Source organism: Triturus cristatus, chromosome 1_1, assembly GCF_964204655.1.
Source record: "Triturus cristatus chromosome 1_1, aTriCri1.1, whole genome shotgun sequence".
NCBI classification, from domain to species: Eukaryota; Metazoa; Chordata; class Amphibia; order Caudata; family Salamandridae; genus Triturus; species Triturus cristatus.
This window is the reverse complement of record NC_140579.1, coordinates 77,421,397-77,439,513: the sequence shown is the minus strand read 5'-3', so window position 1 is coordinate 77,439,513 and position 18,117 is coordinate 77,421,397. Positions and strand designations below refer to the sequence as shown.

Genomic DNA, 18,117 nt, shown 5'->3' with positions numbered 1-18,117 from the left:
GAAGAAGTCGGAGAATCATCGTCTCTCTTAGACTTCTCCACATCGGTCAGCCGATCCGATGAGGCACACGGGTGGTGCCCCTCTCGTGGCTCCGCACGCAGAGCCTGAAGGGTCGACTCAGAGTTTCTCTCCCTTTCCGGGACCCGGAGCGACTCCCGCCTAGCTTCGTACGTTCTACGAGGCGATGCATGACATCTTTGGGCAGACCGACCCCTCCAGCGCGCCTTCGGGCCCCGCGGACTCAATTGGGGGGCCTATGTCTTTGCTGCCGGCAGCTCCGGTGCCCCAGACCCCCCTTGGATCCAGGCCTGGAACCGGATCAGCTCCGGTTGACCTTGTTACAACTCCACCGGCGCCGCTTCCGACGGCACCACTACCGCGTTCGACGCCGGACAGCCCCCCCAGGCGGGCATCGACCCCGGCCTCCATTTCGACGGGAATACGGAGACGGACCGGCGTCGTTCGACGCTGGATCTGGTGCTGGTTGGGTTTTTTGTGCCCCTGTTCACTCCTGGGGTCCCTTTTCAACCACAATGGCACCCAAAGGATGAGGAGAAGGAGAACAGGACAAGAGAGAGGAACTAAGGATGCCAGTGGTTTGGACACCCCCTGACCTTGGCAGGCTGTCTCCTCCTACCGTGGCTACGGAGGAGGGAGCGTCATACGCAGGCCGAGGCTCTCAACCTCGAGCTTCCTACGGTGGCGGTCAGGACTAACCTCCCGATTGAGGTGCTTCAACCGGCTGCGAGCTCTTCAGATCCCCTGCTACCATTTAATAAGGCCCTCACAGACGTCCTTTTGGGCTCGTGGTCCAGGCCCAACGCGGGGCTCCCGTGGACAGAATGATTGCTCGACGCCACCGCCCGGGTCCGTGTAACCCCACTTTCCTCTTCCAACATCCCACCCCGGAGAGCTTGGTAGTCCAAGCTTCCACTTCAAAGAGCGCCTTCCCTACCGCTCCACTGGAAAGGGAATCCAAGAAGCTGGACCACCTTGGCAAGAAAATTCTCTTCCGCCAGCTTAGGACTGTGGTCCGTAAACACCGCATGTCTCTTGGGCCATTATTCCCACTCTGTGTGGGATACGGTGGCGCAAGTGCTGCCTCAGTGTCCGTAGGAAGCCCGGGCAGTGCTCTCCCAGGCTGTTGCCGCCGGGAGGGATGCAGCAAAGTTTACGATACGTTGCGGGCTGAACACCGCCGACTCTCTGGGCAGGACCATTTCAACGTCTGTAGCGCTTCGTCACTACGCCTGGATGAGGTCCACTGGCTTTTCAGATGCTGTCCAGAAAACCTTGATGGACATGCCCTTTGATGGCCGTCGCCTTTTTGGCAACAATGCAGACAACGCCTCGCCACCCGTCCGGCGCAGTCTGCTTTTCGCGCCTTTCCTGGCTACGGAAGGGGTGCCCCACTATGTCTCACCCAGAGCCACAGGCCGCAGCAAGTTACCCAACCTTTGCGCAGCTGGGGACGTGGGAACCAACGCCGTGGTTCACTGGGCCAGCGGGATGGCCAGTCCACCAACCCCCCCCTTTGCCGCAGCCTCCAAACCCTCCTAGTCCGACCTTCCAGGCCCATCGAACGCCAGTGGGCAGCAGGATTCGCCATCACCTCCCCCACTGGCGCACCATCATGTTGGACAGGTGGGTTTCACAAATAGTCCAAAGGGGGTACTCACTTCATTTCGAGACTATCCCTCCAGCCATGCCACCGCGATACCCACGCATGTTGGAGGATCATCTGGCCCTTTTCCAGCAGGAAGTTACGGCTCTCTTGGCCAAGGGAGCCATCAAGCGCGTTCCTGTCCCAGAAGTAGGTTGTGGTGTTACGCCCACTACTTTCTGGTCCCCAAGAAGGACAAGGCCCTGCATCCTATCTTGGATCTCAGGGACGTCAGTCGCTTCCTCTGGAAGGAGAAGTTCAAGATGTTGATGCTTGCTCAGGTCTTGTCTGCCCTCGACCCGGAAGACTGGATGGTAGCGTTGGACTTGCAGGACGCTTATTGTCACATTCCTGTCCTGCCGGCCCACCGGCGTTACCTACGGTTTAGGGTAGGCCACGAGCACATTCAGTTTACCGTGCTCCCTTTTGACCTTACCAGCACCCCTCATGTGTTCACAAAAGTGATGGCGGTCGTCGCAGCTCATCTGCACAGATATGGGGTTTCAGTCTTCCCCTATCTCGACGACTAGTTGTTAAAGGCGGGCTCGCCCCAGGCAGTTGTCTGCCACCTCCAGACTACGGCCGACCTCCTGCATTTGCTGGGGTTCTCCATCACTGTGCCGAAGTCGCACCTGATTCCCTCTCAGAAGCTCCTCTTCATCGGAGCGGTTCTGGACATGAGGCAGTTTCAGGTCTATCCTCCCAAGCAGCGAGTCCGGAATATTCGGGCTATGATTCCGATCCTTCAGCCTCTATCCAGGGTTTTGGTCACAATGACCCTGAGGCTGCAGGGCCTCATGGCCTCCTGCATCCTGCTGGTCGATCAAGCCAGGTGGCATATGCGGGCTCTGCAGTGGAACCTGAAGTTTTAGTGGGCGCAGCATCAGGGGAATCTGTCCGATGCGTCCAGATCTCAGAGGGCACTGCACGACAACTGCAGTGGTGGCTCACGAACCAAGATTGGGTCAATGGCTGATCCCTCTCCCTTCCCCAACCAGACCACAATGTGGTGACGGATGCATCCCTTCTGGGATGGGGCGGACACATGGGAGAGGTGGAGGTCATAGGCCTCTGGTCTCCGGCGGAGTCCGGGCTTCACATCAACCTTCTGGAGCTCCGAGAGATTCGTCTTGCACTGAAAGCATTCACATCAACCTTCTGGAGCTCCGAGAGATTTGTCTTGCACTGAAAGCATTCGTTCCCTCTGTCTGGGGAAGGGTAGTGCAGGTGTTCACGGACAACACCACCGCTTTGTGGTACTGCAACAAACAGGGTGGGGTGGGGTCGTGGACCCTATGTCAGGAGGCCCTCTGCCTCTGGACATGGCTGGAACATCAGGGCATATCCCTGGTGGTTCAACACCTGGCAGGTTCTCTGAACGCCAGGGCGGACTAACTCAGCCGCAGGTGCATGATGGATCACGAATGGCGTCTTCACTCGGAGGTCGTGCAAGGTCTCTTTCGACAGTGGGGAGAGCCTTGGTTAGATCTATTCTGCACCGAAGAGAACACGCAATGTCAGCAATTCTGCGCGTTGGAATTTCCAAGGCGCACTCGCTCAGCGACGCTTTTCGTCGCGAGTGAAGTTGCGGTCTGTTGTACGCCTTTCCGTCTATACCACTTCTGCCCAGAGTGCTGAAGATCAGGCGCGAGTCATTCTTGTGGCTCCGGATTGGGCACGAAGAGTCTGGTATCCAGAGCTGCTGAACATGGCCATCGATCCTCCGATCAGACTGCCTCTTCGGGAGGATCTTCTGTCGCAGCAGCAGGGGACGGTCCTCCACCCGAACCTGTCCAGTCTCCACCTCCTTGCGCACTGGAGTTTCCAAGGCGGCTCTTGCTCAGAGACACTTTTCGTCTCGAGTGGAGCTCAGGCCTCCTGTATGCCTTTCTGCCCATACCACTCCTGCCCAGAGTTCTTTAGAAGAATAGTAACAGCCGAGCCCAAGTCATCCTTGTGGCTTCGGACTGGGTTAGGAGAGTTCGGTATCCTGAGCTGTTGAGCACGGCCATCGGCCCTTCGATCAGGCTGCCCCTTTGGGAGGATCTTGTGTCGTAGCAGCAGGGGAGGGTTCTCCCCCCGAACCTGTCCAGTCTCCACCTCCTTGCGTGGCGATTGAGCGGCGGCAGTTGACGTATTTCGACCTGCCTCCCGAAGTCTGTGACGTAATCTTGGCAGCCAGGCGTCCCTCGTCTAAGACGGTATATGGCTGCCGGTGGAACAAATTTGTGGCATGGTGCACAGCAAAGGCTGTGGATCCCCTTTCTGCCCCTCTTTCTGAAGTACTCTTGTCCCTTCTTTCTTTCGCGCCGGAAGGGCTCTGCTCTGGGCACTATCAAGGGCTATCCTTCAGCCATCTCTGCCTTCCAGATCAACCTTCACTTTTCAAGTCCCCGGTAGTTAACCGTTTCTTAAAGGGCTTAACACATCTTTTTCCTCCTATCCCCTTTGTTATGCCTCAGTGGGACTTGAATCATGTGCTAACTTATTTAATGTGCGCTCTCTTTGAGCCACTTCATAACTGTCCTTTACATCTCCTGACTCTTAAGAGTGCTTTCCTGGTAGCCATTACTTCTGCTAGGAGGGCGAGTGAGATCCAGGCTCTTTCTTCAAAACCTCTTTTCCTGTCTGTTCATCCGGACAAGGTGGTTCTCTGGACCCGTCCATCCTTCCTTCCTAAGGTGGTCACTGCCTTCCACATCGGGCAGACCATTACTTTGCCCACCTTCTTTCCGCCTCCGCTTCCTTCAATGGAGGAAGAGAGGCTCCACTGTCTGGACCCAAAGCGTGCGCTCTCCTATCTGGATCGCACAAAACAGTTCCGGGTGGATGATCAACTTTTTGTTGGCTACGTGGACGCTAAGAAGGGTCGGGTCGGGCCGTACACAAACGCACCATTTCTCGATGGGTCGTGTTGTGTATAAAGACTTGTTACTCTCTGGCTTAAAAGGAGTCTCTAGTCAGGCTATGCGCTCACTCCACCAGAGCGACAGCAGCCACTACTGGCTTGGGAAGAGGAGTACCTCTGAATAACATCTGACAGGCGGCCACGTGAGCATCGCTGCACACGTTCACCAAACACTACTGCCTGGACAGCCAAGTCCGGAGAGACGGCTTCTTTAGCTGTTCTGTTCTCCAGGATTTTCTGGTGTGAGATTGGTTCGCAGACCCACCACCGGGGTTGGTATTGCTGGGGTATCTATTCTAAGGTAAGGAATCTATAACTAATGTGTGTCTTTCAGATGCAGAAGTTACTTACCTTTGGTAATGATATATCTATAAGAAACAGTTAGTTATAGATTCCTTACCGCCCCACCCATCCTCCCCGTTCTGCAAACTGATTTCTAGGGTTAAGGACATCCTTTCAGGGCCCTAGTTTTGTGCACCAGTGGTCAGTGTGTTGCATGGCTCTGCGTTTCTGGTGCGGAAAGTTGTGTAAAGAACTGATGTCAGTGCGCGAGGTCGGTTTCTAAGTAGCTGCCGCGACGTCATCCCAGCAACTACGACACGGACGCGGAGCCGACCGACGCCACCTTCCAACGCGCAGCGGTACTGCTGACGAAAAAACTTTCCAGTTCCAGTCTGACGCCTGGGGGTAATTCTAAGGTAAGGAATCTATAAATAACTAATGTTTCTTACAGATATAGTGTTACGATAGGTAAGTAACTTGTGCTTCAGGTTTAGCTCATGCATTCATCAGAGTTCACCTGGTGGCCATTACTCGATTCAGATGATCACCCAGGTCACCCTCATTATGGTCCTCCAGAATAATCAAACCATTCCTCAAAGGCTTATTTAGGATCTTCCCTCCAGTCAGACCTCCTCCTCCATCTTGTCATCTGAAGACTGTGCTATCACAGCTCATGAAGAACCCATTTGAGCCCATTCACAGAGCGAGTTTAAACTACCTGTCCTGGAAGGTTTCTCTCCTTGTGGCCCTGATTTCTGCCACACTGGTCAGTGAGATCCAAGCCCTCGCTAATCAAGAACCCGTCCTACAATTTAGAGAGGACATGATCATCCTACGTACAAACCCAAAGGTTTTCCCTACAGTCCCTTTGGACTTCCACCTCAATGAGCCGCTGATTTTGAAGACTTTCCAAACCCTTCAACAACGGCTGAAAGGGCTCTTCACTCTTGGACATCAAAGGGTGCATCAAGTTCTACATAGACAGGACCAAGAACTTTTGTAAGTCTAACCAATTGTCACATTACAGTGCACCACAGAAGGGGCAACCCCTTTCCAAACAGAGCATAGCTAGATGGATATCTGCTACATTTCTCTTCTGAAACCAAGCAGCAGGAAACCAGTTACAAACTTCTGTGCATGCCCACTCTACAAGGAGTATTTCAACCTCAACAGCTCTGTTTGCAGGTCTGCCACTCCAGGATATTTGCAGAGCAGCTACCTGGAATAAGACGCATACCTTTACGCAACACTACTGCCTGGATTCAACTCCTCAGGGGATGTAGCAGTAGGACAAGTGGTTCTAAGACATCTTTGCCAGTAAAATTGAGCTACCTCTTTCTTCTCACCATCCTATTACTAGTTCCTTACATTGTCTGTAATATAATATTTTTTTTTTATTTATGTACTGTATTTGGGAAAGGGCCCTTTTGAACAGATGGGTTGGGCCTCCTTAAAACAGATAGAAAACAGATTACCCTAGATGTAATTATTCAAAGAACACTTTGTTTTCAGTCAAGTAAATACATTGTTTGACCTGTGTTTATTCACAACTTATTTTGTGATCTTCTATGCAATATTTACACTTAAACATATCTGTCAAACCACATTCAGATATATAAAAAGACACATTTTTACACTATACAACACTGTACAAAACTCTGATATTACTTATATACCATAGTGACATATATTGACACATACTCATATGATCAGTCTGATAATGAACAAAATGCAAAGGTTGTAGTTGCTAAGATTATTTATGCAAACTCTCTTGCTACTAGTATCCCTTAGTCGTTCTAAGTCAGTTGTGTTACAGTAGACTTTATCAGTTATTAAGTCTTTTTTTGTATGTCTACTGTACGACTTAAATACAATGAAGACACTCCTCAAGTTTGTCAGTCGATGCATTTCGAACCTCTTATTCCTTTTGGATTCTCCTCAGGACCCTGAATGGTTATAATTTTTGTTCTTTTTAAATTAGAGCACATTCATTGTGCTTTTTCAAGGATTCCTCTTTCAAATTAAGACGGCTTCCTTCAGTCCTTCATTTAGGTTCACATTTTCTTTTGGAATTCCATCAGGGCTTGGCGTCTCTCCGGTTCCTGCTCACATCAGTCTGCTACATTATTCTAAGTAAAAGGGAGATCTCTATAGAATTGTATCCCTAACAACTCTGGTTGATTATTGCATTTTCCTGGAGAATGTGAGTTGCAGGTGATGTATTAAAATAAACCCTCTAATCTGTTTCTATAAGATAATGTAATACGTCTGATCTAAGTTCTTGCCTAAAGTGGTTTCACATTTTCACATAATGAGATTGTTGGCAGACTTTTTACTCCACCTCACACTTCACAGGAGGAATACAAAGGCTAACATACACCTTTTGTTTGGTTTCTCAACGGGTGAAGAAAGAAAAACACTCTCAGAACGCAAATGACATCAGATCTGCTGTGATTACTCTCAGTTGCGAACCGACATAAAAGATGTCTGTAACTGTTGGGGCAAATTCATTGCCAAGTATGTGCCAACATCTGGGCTTCTGAGAGATAATCAGGTCTTGGAGGCCAATGCATGTTTGCCAAACATCAATATCTCGACTTGAAAGCAAGGCACATTTTTAAAGAGTGGTTCTCCAGTGGCTAATGGGTTGACATTTTGTTATGGCGGTTATTGACGGGAATGGACGGAACTGACACATCACGGCATAAATGGCAGTGATAACATTGCTGACTGTGCAGCTGAAGTTACTATGGGGCATTTCTAAAAATAAAAAATCCCAGATCTAGTCTAATGGCTGCAGCGATTTCTAAGATGCACAATTTGCCAAGAAGATCAAGTTAAGTATCCTTCCACTTTTTCAAAGCACAGGTGAAAGGGAAAGTTATACACATGGGTTCACCTGTGCATTTTGTAGTGATGCAGTTCTTTCCCAGGAGGGCTCCAGGCCTATGCATTGATTTAGATTACCTTCTAACATTAAAACTGATAGTGCTGGTGGAACTCTGTGTATCAAAGCAGGGTAATATTCGCCTTTGAGACCACTATGTCCGCATCCATCACGCTATGGCTTCCACCCCTGTTTGCAAGGCTTATTTCAAATGGCCAAACCAAGCTGCAACACAAAACTGTAGATTGAAGAATAAGCAGTAAGTAAATGATCTTTCTCATGAATGAGCTTCCTACAGGGTGACACTAAGACTTGCTCCCCATCTTGTTGGTGAAGCATCATGGGTGACTTTCCATTTACACCTTGGAGTATAAAGACTTATGTTTTGTGTTGCAGGAGACCTACAATTTTTAATATGCGCTGTCATTACGGCAGCCATTTTTTCTATAAGCTGCACTGCCTGATAATGTGCGGTTTGGAGTGGTGAGAGGGTGAGTAATTGAGAATGTTCCATTATAAACAGTACTTGCAGATGTTACATTAGGGACAAATATACTTACTGCATCTTCTTTTTATACTTAACCTACTCTGTCAGATATGGAATTCTTAGAGGTTCTTACGGAAGGTCTGGAGAGAGTCCTTTTGGTCCGCGGGGGTGGCACAGAGGTCATCACTATCTACTCATAAACTGCTGTTTCCTGTTCCAGCTGTTCATCATCAAAGATCCCCATAACTGGACATCAAAATGCCAGGAGGATTACAGAGGCCATTCTCTGCTGCTGTTAGACTTGTGTGCGCTCTCAGTGCAAATGCCTTACAGACTGCTATGAGAAAGATGTTCACTTCCAGGAGTACATTTGTTGGGGACCTGCATGTTGGTCACTGCACGTCAGCTAACAGGCCTGTCTCCCCTTTGCTGGTTCTCTGCTAGCTCTTACCAGTTACATCCAACTTCTGTGGTGCGACTGAATTGGGGCCATAGAGACAATTTTATCTTATAGTAAATTGCCCTCTTCACCAATGGAAAACATAATTTTAAGACCGTTTTACTGATGAAGGACAGTGTTGCCTTTATCATTTTTTTTGTTTTTCCTTTTTATGCTGATGAGTGGTTATACATTTCCACAATGGAAGGTGCACTTCCTCAGGATGCACTGCTGGGTTACCCAGACCTGTTGAACAGCACACCTACACCTCAAGAGAGCAGATGAGGTCATTGTTACAAAGGGAAAGACATTCGGCTGATTGGGGTCATTGATACCTCCCAAACCTGAATTCAAAGTCTTTTAAATATTGGCTATTATTCTGCTGGGTATAAATTTGTAATTGTACATTTTTATTTGAGTGCTACCTGTTTATTGGGGGGTGGCATGTTCTTTGACGTTCCTACTAGCAATGTGAGGGAACTGCTTGGGGAGAAGAAAACTAAACATGGACATTGTGGAAAACTGCACCTTAAGATCTGTAATCTTCAACCTGAGAACTTAAGAGTAATATTTGGAGATTGAAAGCTCAGTGGTTTTTGCTGAATTGACTGAAGCCACAGTGGCTGAGGGTGTGTTTAGGAAGAGCCTAGTAGCAACACTTGTGGCCATTGTTTTTGGCTGCACAAGTGTTACTATTCAATAAAAATGTATTTATTTCTGGATAATTTGATAATAAATCTACATGCCCCGTACTTCTATCTTTAAACTACCAACGTTTGTAGTTTACAAGGCATTTCTTTGACAGGTGAGTGTGGAGTTTTGAACCCAACATGCTGCTGAAGTAGCTAGGGTGTTTTGTACCAGAATATCTCCCTGAAGGTTACCTCACAGTCCCTTAAGAAATATATATATATTTTAATTTGCACACTTTGATAAGCATATGTATTGATAGGCATATGTGTTTCCCCTCTTATGACGGACTTTGCCTCATAAGGAAAGCTGCCTGGCACCAAAAACGTAGTATGTGAAATATGTAATAAGGACACTGAAGTTAATAAAACATTCCTAAACCATTTTGCCATATCAGTGTTTAGAAGAATTATATTTGGTTTCCTTTTCCTGTCCAAGACAGTGTATACTGGGAGAGCAATTAATTCTACCAGAACTCCCGTCTTGTGGGGAACCCCTATCCGGCATTAATTAGATTCTGTTTCTATGATTGCCTGTCAGATATGCCAACTTTGTATTGATATGGTTGGATATGCCAATTTTGCATTGATGTGAGACCACTATCTCTATTCTTGGAGGGCACCATCAAATGGACCCATCTATCATGGATACCAACATTTTATCTGCTACGGTTTAGCTGGCGATCTTAATATAAAATAACCAATTCAGTGTTTTACTGTGCCTCTATATTACCAGTGAGATTCCAACATGGTTGTGCATAGTAGACTTCACCTCAGCTAGTGTTCATTGTTAATGACGTGCTGAAAACAGTAAGGATGAGTCTGACTTTCCACCATCTTCTACTTTAGGATCCCTACAGTCTAATGTGAGATGGTTGTATGTATGTATGTGTATGTATGTAAGATGCTTAGAATGTAACCACAGGGCAAGAAGTGTGACCCGCTGCTCTTTCCAGAGACTCATAGGAGTTTTGTCTAGGAATTCTCTGTTATTTTTACTCAGCAGGTGTGTAGGTTAATGTCCTGTCCATAGGCGCACAGAGATCCTTGAACAGTTTCTATGCCATGGCTCTAGATGGCAGATGATTAGCAAATCCATTCCATGAGGCATACCAGGTGTCAAGACCCAGATCTGCATGCCACTTGTAAGGGGTAGCAATCAGGCTAATGTATATTCTGCAGGGGCAGATGTTCCAGTTCTAGATTTCTTTGACACTGTGTTACTGTGAGCTAATGTCCATTATGCAGCACAGAGAATATCAGTACAAGATGTTGCTCCCACTGTCCAAGTTGATGCATTGTGATTCAGAGGGTGAACTGAAGTTCGGGTGACTGGAACAGAAATTCAATTCCTCTTTTTAGTGTCACCTAAAAATTATAGGGAACTATGAATTCCAACATATTCCTTAGTGAAAGAAAATGAAGCCTACATATTTTAAAACGTATCAATCAGTGAGTACAAAGGCAAGTCTGTGTCTTTTCCTATGAGATTCTGATTTGTCATTTAATTTGGAATCACTTGGCTAATTCCTCACTTCTAGCTTTCATTTGGATTAAATTATTTCACATTTTATTTTTGGGGATATTTTTTAATTTTGCATATCTGTGATTTTATATCTTACTTCTTTAGTTTTGGTCTCATACTTTCCAAGTTCTTTTCATTTCTTTTGTCTCTGCTAGTGTTTATTTTTCTGTACGTCTGTGCTAAATTAATGCTTCATTTATTTTCTTAACATCTCTGCCACTTTCAAAATTATTTCTTTACTTTGGATTCTTACTTTCACACTTCAAGGTGGTTAGGCGCTCTCATCTAATTTCACACTGTGGTTCCTCCCTTTAGGATCTTCTTCCTCATTTGCACAGATGCAGGGGAAAAAAATTAAAAAGGAAACACCACCCAACGTCTTTCTCCTTTTCTCATTACCTGCCTTAAAGAAGCCCTTTGTAAGCAAAGACCATGCTCATGACAAATGTTATGTGCTTCTATTAATATTGCCCTATGTTGTTCTTTTGAACTACTGTAACATCCTTTTGGTGTAATTGCAGCAAACTAGATGCCAATTTAACATTTTAATAAAAACAATTCAGTTGTTTTGTGTAACTTAACAGTGGGGTTTGTGACCTTTGTAGTTGTCCCATTCAGTACACTTTTGTTAGTAGTTTTTTTTAGTCAGCCCTAAATCTCCAACTCCTGAATTTTTTCTGGACTTGGAATACGTTAAATTGATAGGTATATTTTGTATTTTCCAGGGCTTCTGTCCTCTAAACAATATAACTTGTGCCATCTGAAGGACAGGCTTTCAGTTCTCTGAAGACCAGTATGTAGTCTCCTCTGAAGATCATGTATTTTCTCCTTCAAATAAAATAACCTTCTGCTTTCTAGGCTTTCCTCCATTAATGACAATGCCACCAAGTGGCAAGGGCATGAGCCCTTGGAAGACTATCTCTTTTGACCGACATTCTCTCTGCTTTATGTATGGCATTATGCAATGCAAGGACCACATTTAGTTTTTTTGCGTATCAGGTTTTCTGAAAGTGAGGCATTGATCTGAAGATACGGTCTTGAATTCCTGATGCATTTTAAAGCACAGGCTTTGTGTCTTCTGAAGACTAAATATGCTGTCCTCTAAAAAAGAAGAGTCTTTTGATGATGAGACGTTTTGTCCCCTGATGGCAAGGTCTTCTGCCCTTGTAGGCCAGGCCAAACCATTTGGCTTCTAAAGACCAGACTTTCTGCCCTCCGAATGAACTGGCCTTTTAACCTTGAAAGATAGGGTTTTTAGACTGTGACAGTTAGCCCTTCTGCGCTTTGCATACAAAGCCTTACATCCTTAGAAAACCATGCCTTTTACCTTCTGAAGATGAGGCCTTCAGGCTTTAAATGTTATAGTCCTCTGGAAATGTGTCCTTTGTTCTGTAAGGAAAAAGCCTTGTGCCCACTGAAGAGGTATTTTATCAGGCGGTTCCTTTATATTAAATCACCCAGCTGATGAACCTGTGATAGGACAGTTGAAAGGTACCCGCTACGCATGGTTTGCAGAAGGAACACTGAACATATTCGTTAGGTGTCTGTATGTTTGTACAATATTTGCTATCATGTTCCAGGGATCATTTCTTCTCGATAGGGGCATATGCTAATATTTCTCCGTCTTGTCACAGTTTGCCTATTGGGGGTCAGGTGGAATAGTGATGGGAAAAATGTTATGAAAAACATTGATACTGAAGGGAACATATTTTGAACATGACTAAAACAATGATGCTTTTCGCTCTCAGTTTATTCAGGTGGGTTATTTATTTTAGGACTGTGAGATTTTTACAGACCAGCAATATTCTTTGTGTACATCAACGTCACTGTGTAAATGGAAAATGAATAAATCGTTTTTATAAAACATTTGTCATTGAGTTATTTGAAAGACGCATCCTCCTCTAGGGCCTCATGCCACAAAAATGATCATGATCATGCTACAGGAGCGTAAAACGGCCCTGTGCATGTGGCAACCAGCTCATCAAGGATTGCGTCTGGAAAGCAGAGGTGAAGTGTGTGCTTTCATATGCATGCAGGAGACGGGGATACTGGGAATTTTTTCTGATAGGCATCTACAAACGGTTGTATGACAGAACAACACATGGAAATACTTTGCATGACTTTACCACACATTTTAACCCCAATTTTTTTTAGAACACATTTTTACAATGAATGCCATTACCTTGCATTATTTAAATATATATAAAAATAACTATTTGTGGGGGGAGAGCCCCCCCAACTTACCTTAAATGCGTGGTAAAGGCATATGTTGTAAAGGGATATACATGGTAAATACATGCGTCATAAAAGCACAACATGGTAAAAACCTCGTTGTAAAGGCTGTTTCCTCTACAAACTGGGAGTACACAGGTGTGTGGATGGTACATGAGTAATTATAATTCGTGCAGGGCACACAATTGCCCCTGCATAGAGTGCCGCATTAGATGCCATGCTCCTTGTAGAATGTGTCCTTAGTCTTCCTTGTAATGGACGCTTTGCCTTGGCACGACAGAATTTGGGTTCTTTTAAATGAGGTGGGTGTGCTTTTAAATGGAGTGGGGTTTTTTCAGGCTTATGGGCATTTTACACTGTATACCAATGCTCCCTTACTTTTTCAAACCACAACCTACGTTTTAGTTTGACAAAATTTTACGATCCACCTAGCTTTAATGATCATGAGGCAGGTGTTTTTTTAATGTTATAAAGAATTGTGGGGTAGCACATTGGTATTTGCAGACAGCACATGATCCATTAAAATAATCTCTAAATTTGCACAAACATACAGTTTTATAGGTAAAACTATACTGCATACAAACGATAATGTTTGGAAATCGGATTTCAGTGAATATTATTTGCATCATCAAGTAAAGTTTCTTGATTTGTTCTGATCCTGCTAAAATCCATCACACTTCAGACTTACAAAACAAAGTGCTTCATTGTGCTTTTGTAACTGCTAAATGTGTACAGTTCAGGTACAGATTTTTAGGTCTCGCCTGAGACAGCGCTTTAGCGCTGCTCTGGCGAGACTTATAGTAAGCACTTTTGGAAGTGCAAACGATTGCTTTCAGGCCGCCAACTACTGTGCATGTGTGCCGGGCGCGCGCACCATTTGGCAGCCTGAAAGCACTCGTTGTCTTTCACTTTCGCGGCCGCTCGGCCGCTTTGATGTTTTATCGTGATCGCGATGCTTATCTTTAGATGTTTGTCCTTGTGTTTTATCTTTATAGCTGTGCTCTGCGAGTAGGCAGTGCCCTGGAGAGTGCAGTGCCCTGCGTGGCACCCTGCTGGCACACCTCTCCTAGGTTTTTTTTGCATCACACACGAGCTGTCGAGTTTAAAAAGAACGCAGTGCCACACATGTGTCAAGTAGCAGGACTTGTTGCTGTGTTTCCCACGAGTCAGTGGTGGGGTGTCTGTATCAAGTGTCTTAGCTCACAGATCACACACTGATCCAGCAGGGAACTGGGACATTTCTGCTTCTCTCCGTATTGGGGCTGGTTTATTTTTCTAAATGGGGCCAGGCTTAGTATTTTTACACTTTTATGTTGTTGGCACTGGAAAGTTACCGAATTGCTGACAGCTATTCTACGCCTTCCCAATGTCAGAAAGTGCCCTGTACAAATGATATAAATATACTTACACACACACATATACAAGTCAAGTCAAAACTTTTGTATCCGATCTGTCAACAAATGTCCAACCATCATTTTTTCACATCGACCTTTCATGTGTGGCAGACATATTTCTGTATACTTTTAAGAAACATCTAGCTTTAAACACAATAAACTGGATTTGCATCTATTGTGCTTCACGCACGACAGTCCTGCAAGGACTCCGGCATGTAAAACCTCGGGCCCCAGAGACTACGTGCACTGCACCGCTTGAGTTTTTTTCCTTCCCCTGTCATCAGCGTCTTTGATGTTTCCTGTTCTCAGCTTGCTTCATCCCGCAACCCTGCCCAGCCCCGCTCTGTCAGGCTAAGAGTCCCCATAACATCATGGATGTTGTGAGTTTCGAAATATCCCTGGTTAAAGAGCTGCTGTCTGAGTTGGAAAGCTAATGGGTGGAAATAACACACTGATATATCTGCTCCAAATTCTAAAAACTGCATAAATTCAGTTATTGATGAAAAAGGTTCTGAAACTTGCCTAAGCATTTTGCTTCGCATTTTTAATTTGAGGCAGAGGTGCTAAAAGTAAGATACTCTGGAAAAGACATGCCCATGTATACTTACACACACACATGCATGTGAGAAGCACCGTGCCAGCTAAATGAGCACTGTATCTGTGCTCTCCTTAAGTGAAACTTTGAATACAGTGCGTGAGCTCCCAATAAAAACTGCACACACCATTCTAATACATTTTTTAAAAACATATCACCTTTTTCTAGTGCTAAAGGTTGGGACAGAATGAAAATGAGAAGTGAATGGTTTCGGAGTTATGACGTGTGACGCGAGCACAGGCATCTTGGCTGTTTTAGTTACTTAAAGGTGCATTCCTTCAGAGGAGTGCCGGTCTCCTCTCCCTTCGTTGCTTGGTATTGGATGCCTCGCCACTTACCTCCTTTTTGAGGGCCTGGAATAGAACTGAGTGGGCTTGTGTACTGAGCCACCTCTAGGCGCTTCGTGGAGGGGTGATGCGAAAGGCTGCCTGGGTTGTGGTCTTAGGACAGAGGGGTTGTGTGTCTGCTGTTTTTTTTCACTGATTTGTCTACCTAGGAACAGTCAAGATGTATGCATTCTTTAAGGTACAGTCCTTCTGCTGTTTCTTACACACACTCACCCAGCACCATTTCCATGCACAAAAACTATTCACTCTTTCTTTCACACCCAGTGTGTAGTCATTTTATAGCTCTTCAATACCTGGTTCTCTCTTTTAAACCAACCCCATCTTTCTTATTCCTACCGCCCACCCGTTTCCTGGTTTACAAAAATCACTACTGTGTACGTCATCGCTCTACTCCCTGGCATGCACTCACATAGAAGTTTTTAACTCTTAGTAAAAGTACTGATTAAGAGTAAATAAATAAACGTTACTGCACTGAACCAAAACTTGAATCTAAAATCGAATACTGAGCATTCCATGCAAGATATCTTTTGCTATACTAATTTTTTGCTTTTTCTGAGAGATTTATGAAAAACTCGTTTATTTTGAGAAAAGGTAACCGGTAAATAATAAATATGGCTCATTGCATTTCATTGATTTCTGTACAATAGACAGGCAACAGGACGTGATGAAGGGGCCACTTAATCGAGGTGTCACTGAAAGCTCCTACTCGTATGGCTCTCTCTATCTGCATACAAATAATAATAAACGCATTCGCCACCGCGCACATACTCCCAGCCTCCGACTGAAACGGACACATCTCTGAAGATTCAGGCACATTAAACTGAGAGCCCACCCGTTTCTTCTCCCCATGTGCCCTCCGAGTTGTGCAATTGTGTAGGCGGCAGGCATACGTGTGCTCTAAACCAACCCCATCTTTCTTATTCCTACCGCCCACCCGTTTCTTCTCCCCATGTGCCCTCCGAGTTGTGCAATTGTGTAGGCGGCAGGCATACGTGTGCTCTTGTGCAGTGAGGCATATTAAAGTTTTTTGATTTTTTTAACGCTGTGACACAGCAAACCTCGTTTAAAAAAGAAAAACACTTTAATCCATGTTACCCAACATTTTTTGTGGACTTAATTTTTTTTTCAAATTGGCTAGATCTCATTGCTTCTTGATTTCCTCCTAGCCCGGTGAGCGTTAGCCCTGGCCTTTTCTTTTTATTCAGTATTTGAGTTTTGTCGTAGCAAGAGGTAAGTGACTTTTACAAATGTTAGCCTCCCCCGTTTTTGCAGCTCACATTGCATATCTGAAAGGAGTAATCTCGATAGTCTCTTCACATGGAAATGCATGTGTTTCTTCTGGGATCCTGGGTGTACAGTGGTATTGAGTATAAAATAAATCATTATTGGAGTGGAAAGGTGGTTACCTATGCAGAGAGTGACTTGTTCATTTTTTTTATTTTGCAAGTGGAGCCTTGCTTTCCTGCAGCCTGGACATTTCAGAATAGCATCGCTTTCCGTCCCTAACCCCTCGCAGCTTATTTATTTGTTGGTTGAGGAAGATGATCTATCTGATGCTTTTCTTTTCACATTCTTGCCGATCTTCCTGCGTGTTTTCCTTCTTTCAGGGGGAGACCGGGGAGAGGGCTTTTGCTAATGGAAAGAATGCAGGGCCTGTGACTGAAGAATGTTTTGTTCTGAGCTAGTTAAGGTGCTATAATGGACGTTTCTTCCAATGTTTTAATGCAGTGTCCGTACCTGAGTCAAATTATTTATTAGGCCTAATTACTTTCACATTCGGCCAATGCTTGTTATACACTTGTTTTGTTTTCTTCTCTTTCGTAGTTAGGGAAATGTGATGGTGAAAGGCAGCACGAGTACATTTAAAGTGTAACATTTGCTTGAGTTTTCGTCTGTCCTTGTGCTTTCATTTCGCACCCTCTTTTATTTGTTTGCAAAGCGCTCTGATACCCACGGGTCTCGCCAGTGCTATATAAAGCTTTATAAATAAAAACTCGGGCGCACTTCAAATTACAAGAACGGTTCTGTTTCTGGCCAGGCCCCATCACTGACCCTTGGAAACACTCTCTGCTCACTCCCAGCTCAGCACATCCAACTCTTCCCTCAGTCCACAGCACAGAGCAGCCGATTTAAAGGGGGCGCCGTTTTTCACAGAAATTGCGTGCACTTCGCCCCGGAATCAGACTTGGCACCAAGATAACAGGCCACAGACATGCCTCATAGCTGAAAATAAAATAAATGCAAGTCCAGTCTGGTCATTAGATAAAGCTCTCTACCAGGTTTCATTGTTGTAGCCCTCTCCATGGATGTTTCACAGGAGCCATTTCAATCAAATGCTAGATGTGTACTCTGTTTTCAGCTGCAAGAATTTCCCTGAAACATGAGCCTAAACGTCTGACTGTTGCATGTGGGCACTGATAGGGCTGATAAGGAAGAGTGATTATGGCAATAAAGGAGGCCTGTGCGAATTCTGTAGCCTTCACTGCTTGTGGATAAGCACATTATATGCGTGCTCTCCCCGTTACTTTAAGATGTCTGAAATGGCCGCAAGGAAGCTCTACAAATAGTGCTCCGGAGTAGCACTAATTTCTGTTATTTATTAACAAAATAAACAGATACACATTTGTGTAGCACCCAAATCAGATTTCTAAGAAACTACCGTTGTGAAA

The 18,117-nt window shown here is 45.2% G+C and overlaps 1 protein-coding gene across 1 annotated transcript in view; it reads left to right on the top strand.

The window, feature by feature from the left end:
- Window positions 1-12,744, top strand: part of LOC146869489 (solute carrier family 12 member 6-like) — a 95,048-nt gene extending 82,304 nt beyond the window's left edge. Inside the window, exon 4 of the mRNA XM_085599919.1 lies at window positions 8,336-12,744. Coding sequence (XP_085456045.1) covers window positions 8,336-8,427 — 92 coding nt within the window. The 3' untranslated portion in view covers window positions 8,428-12,744. The remainder of the gene's footprint in view (window positions 1-8,335) is intronic.
- The last annotated feature ends 5,373 nt before the right edge of the window (window positions 12,745-18,117 follow it).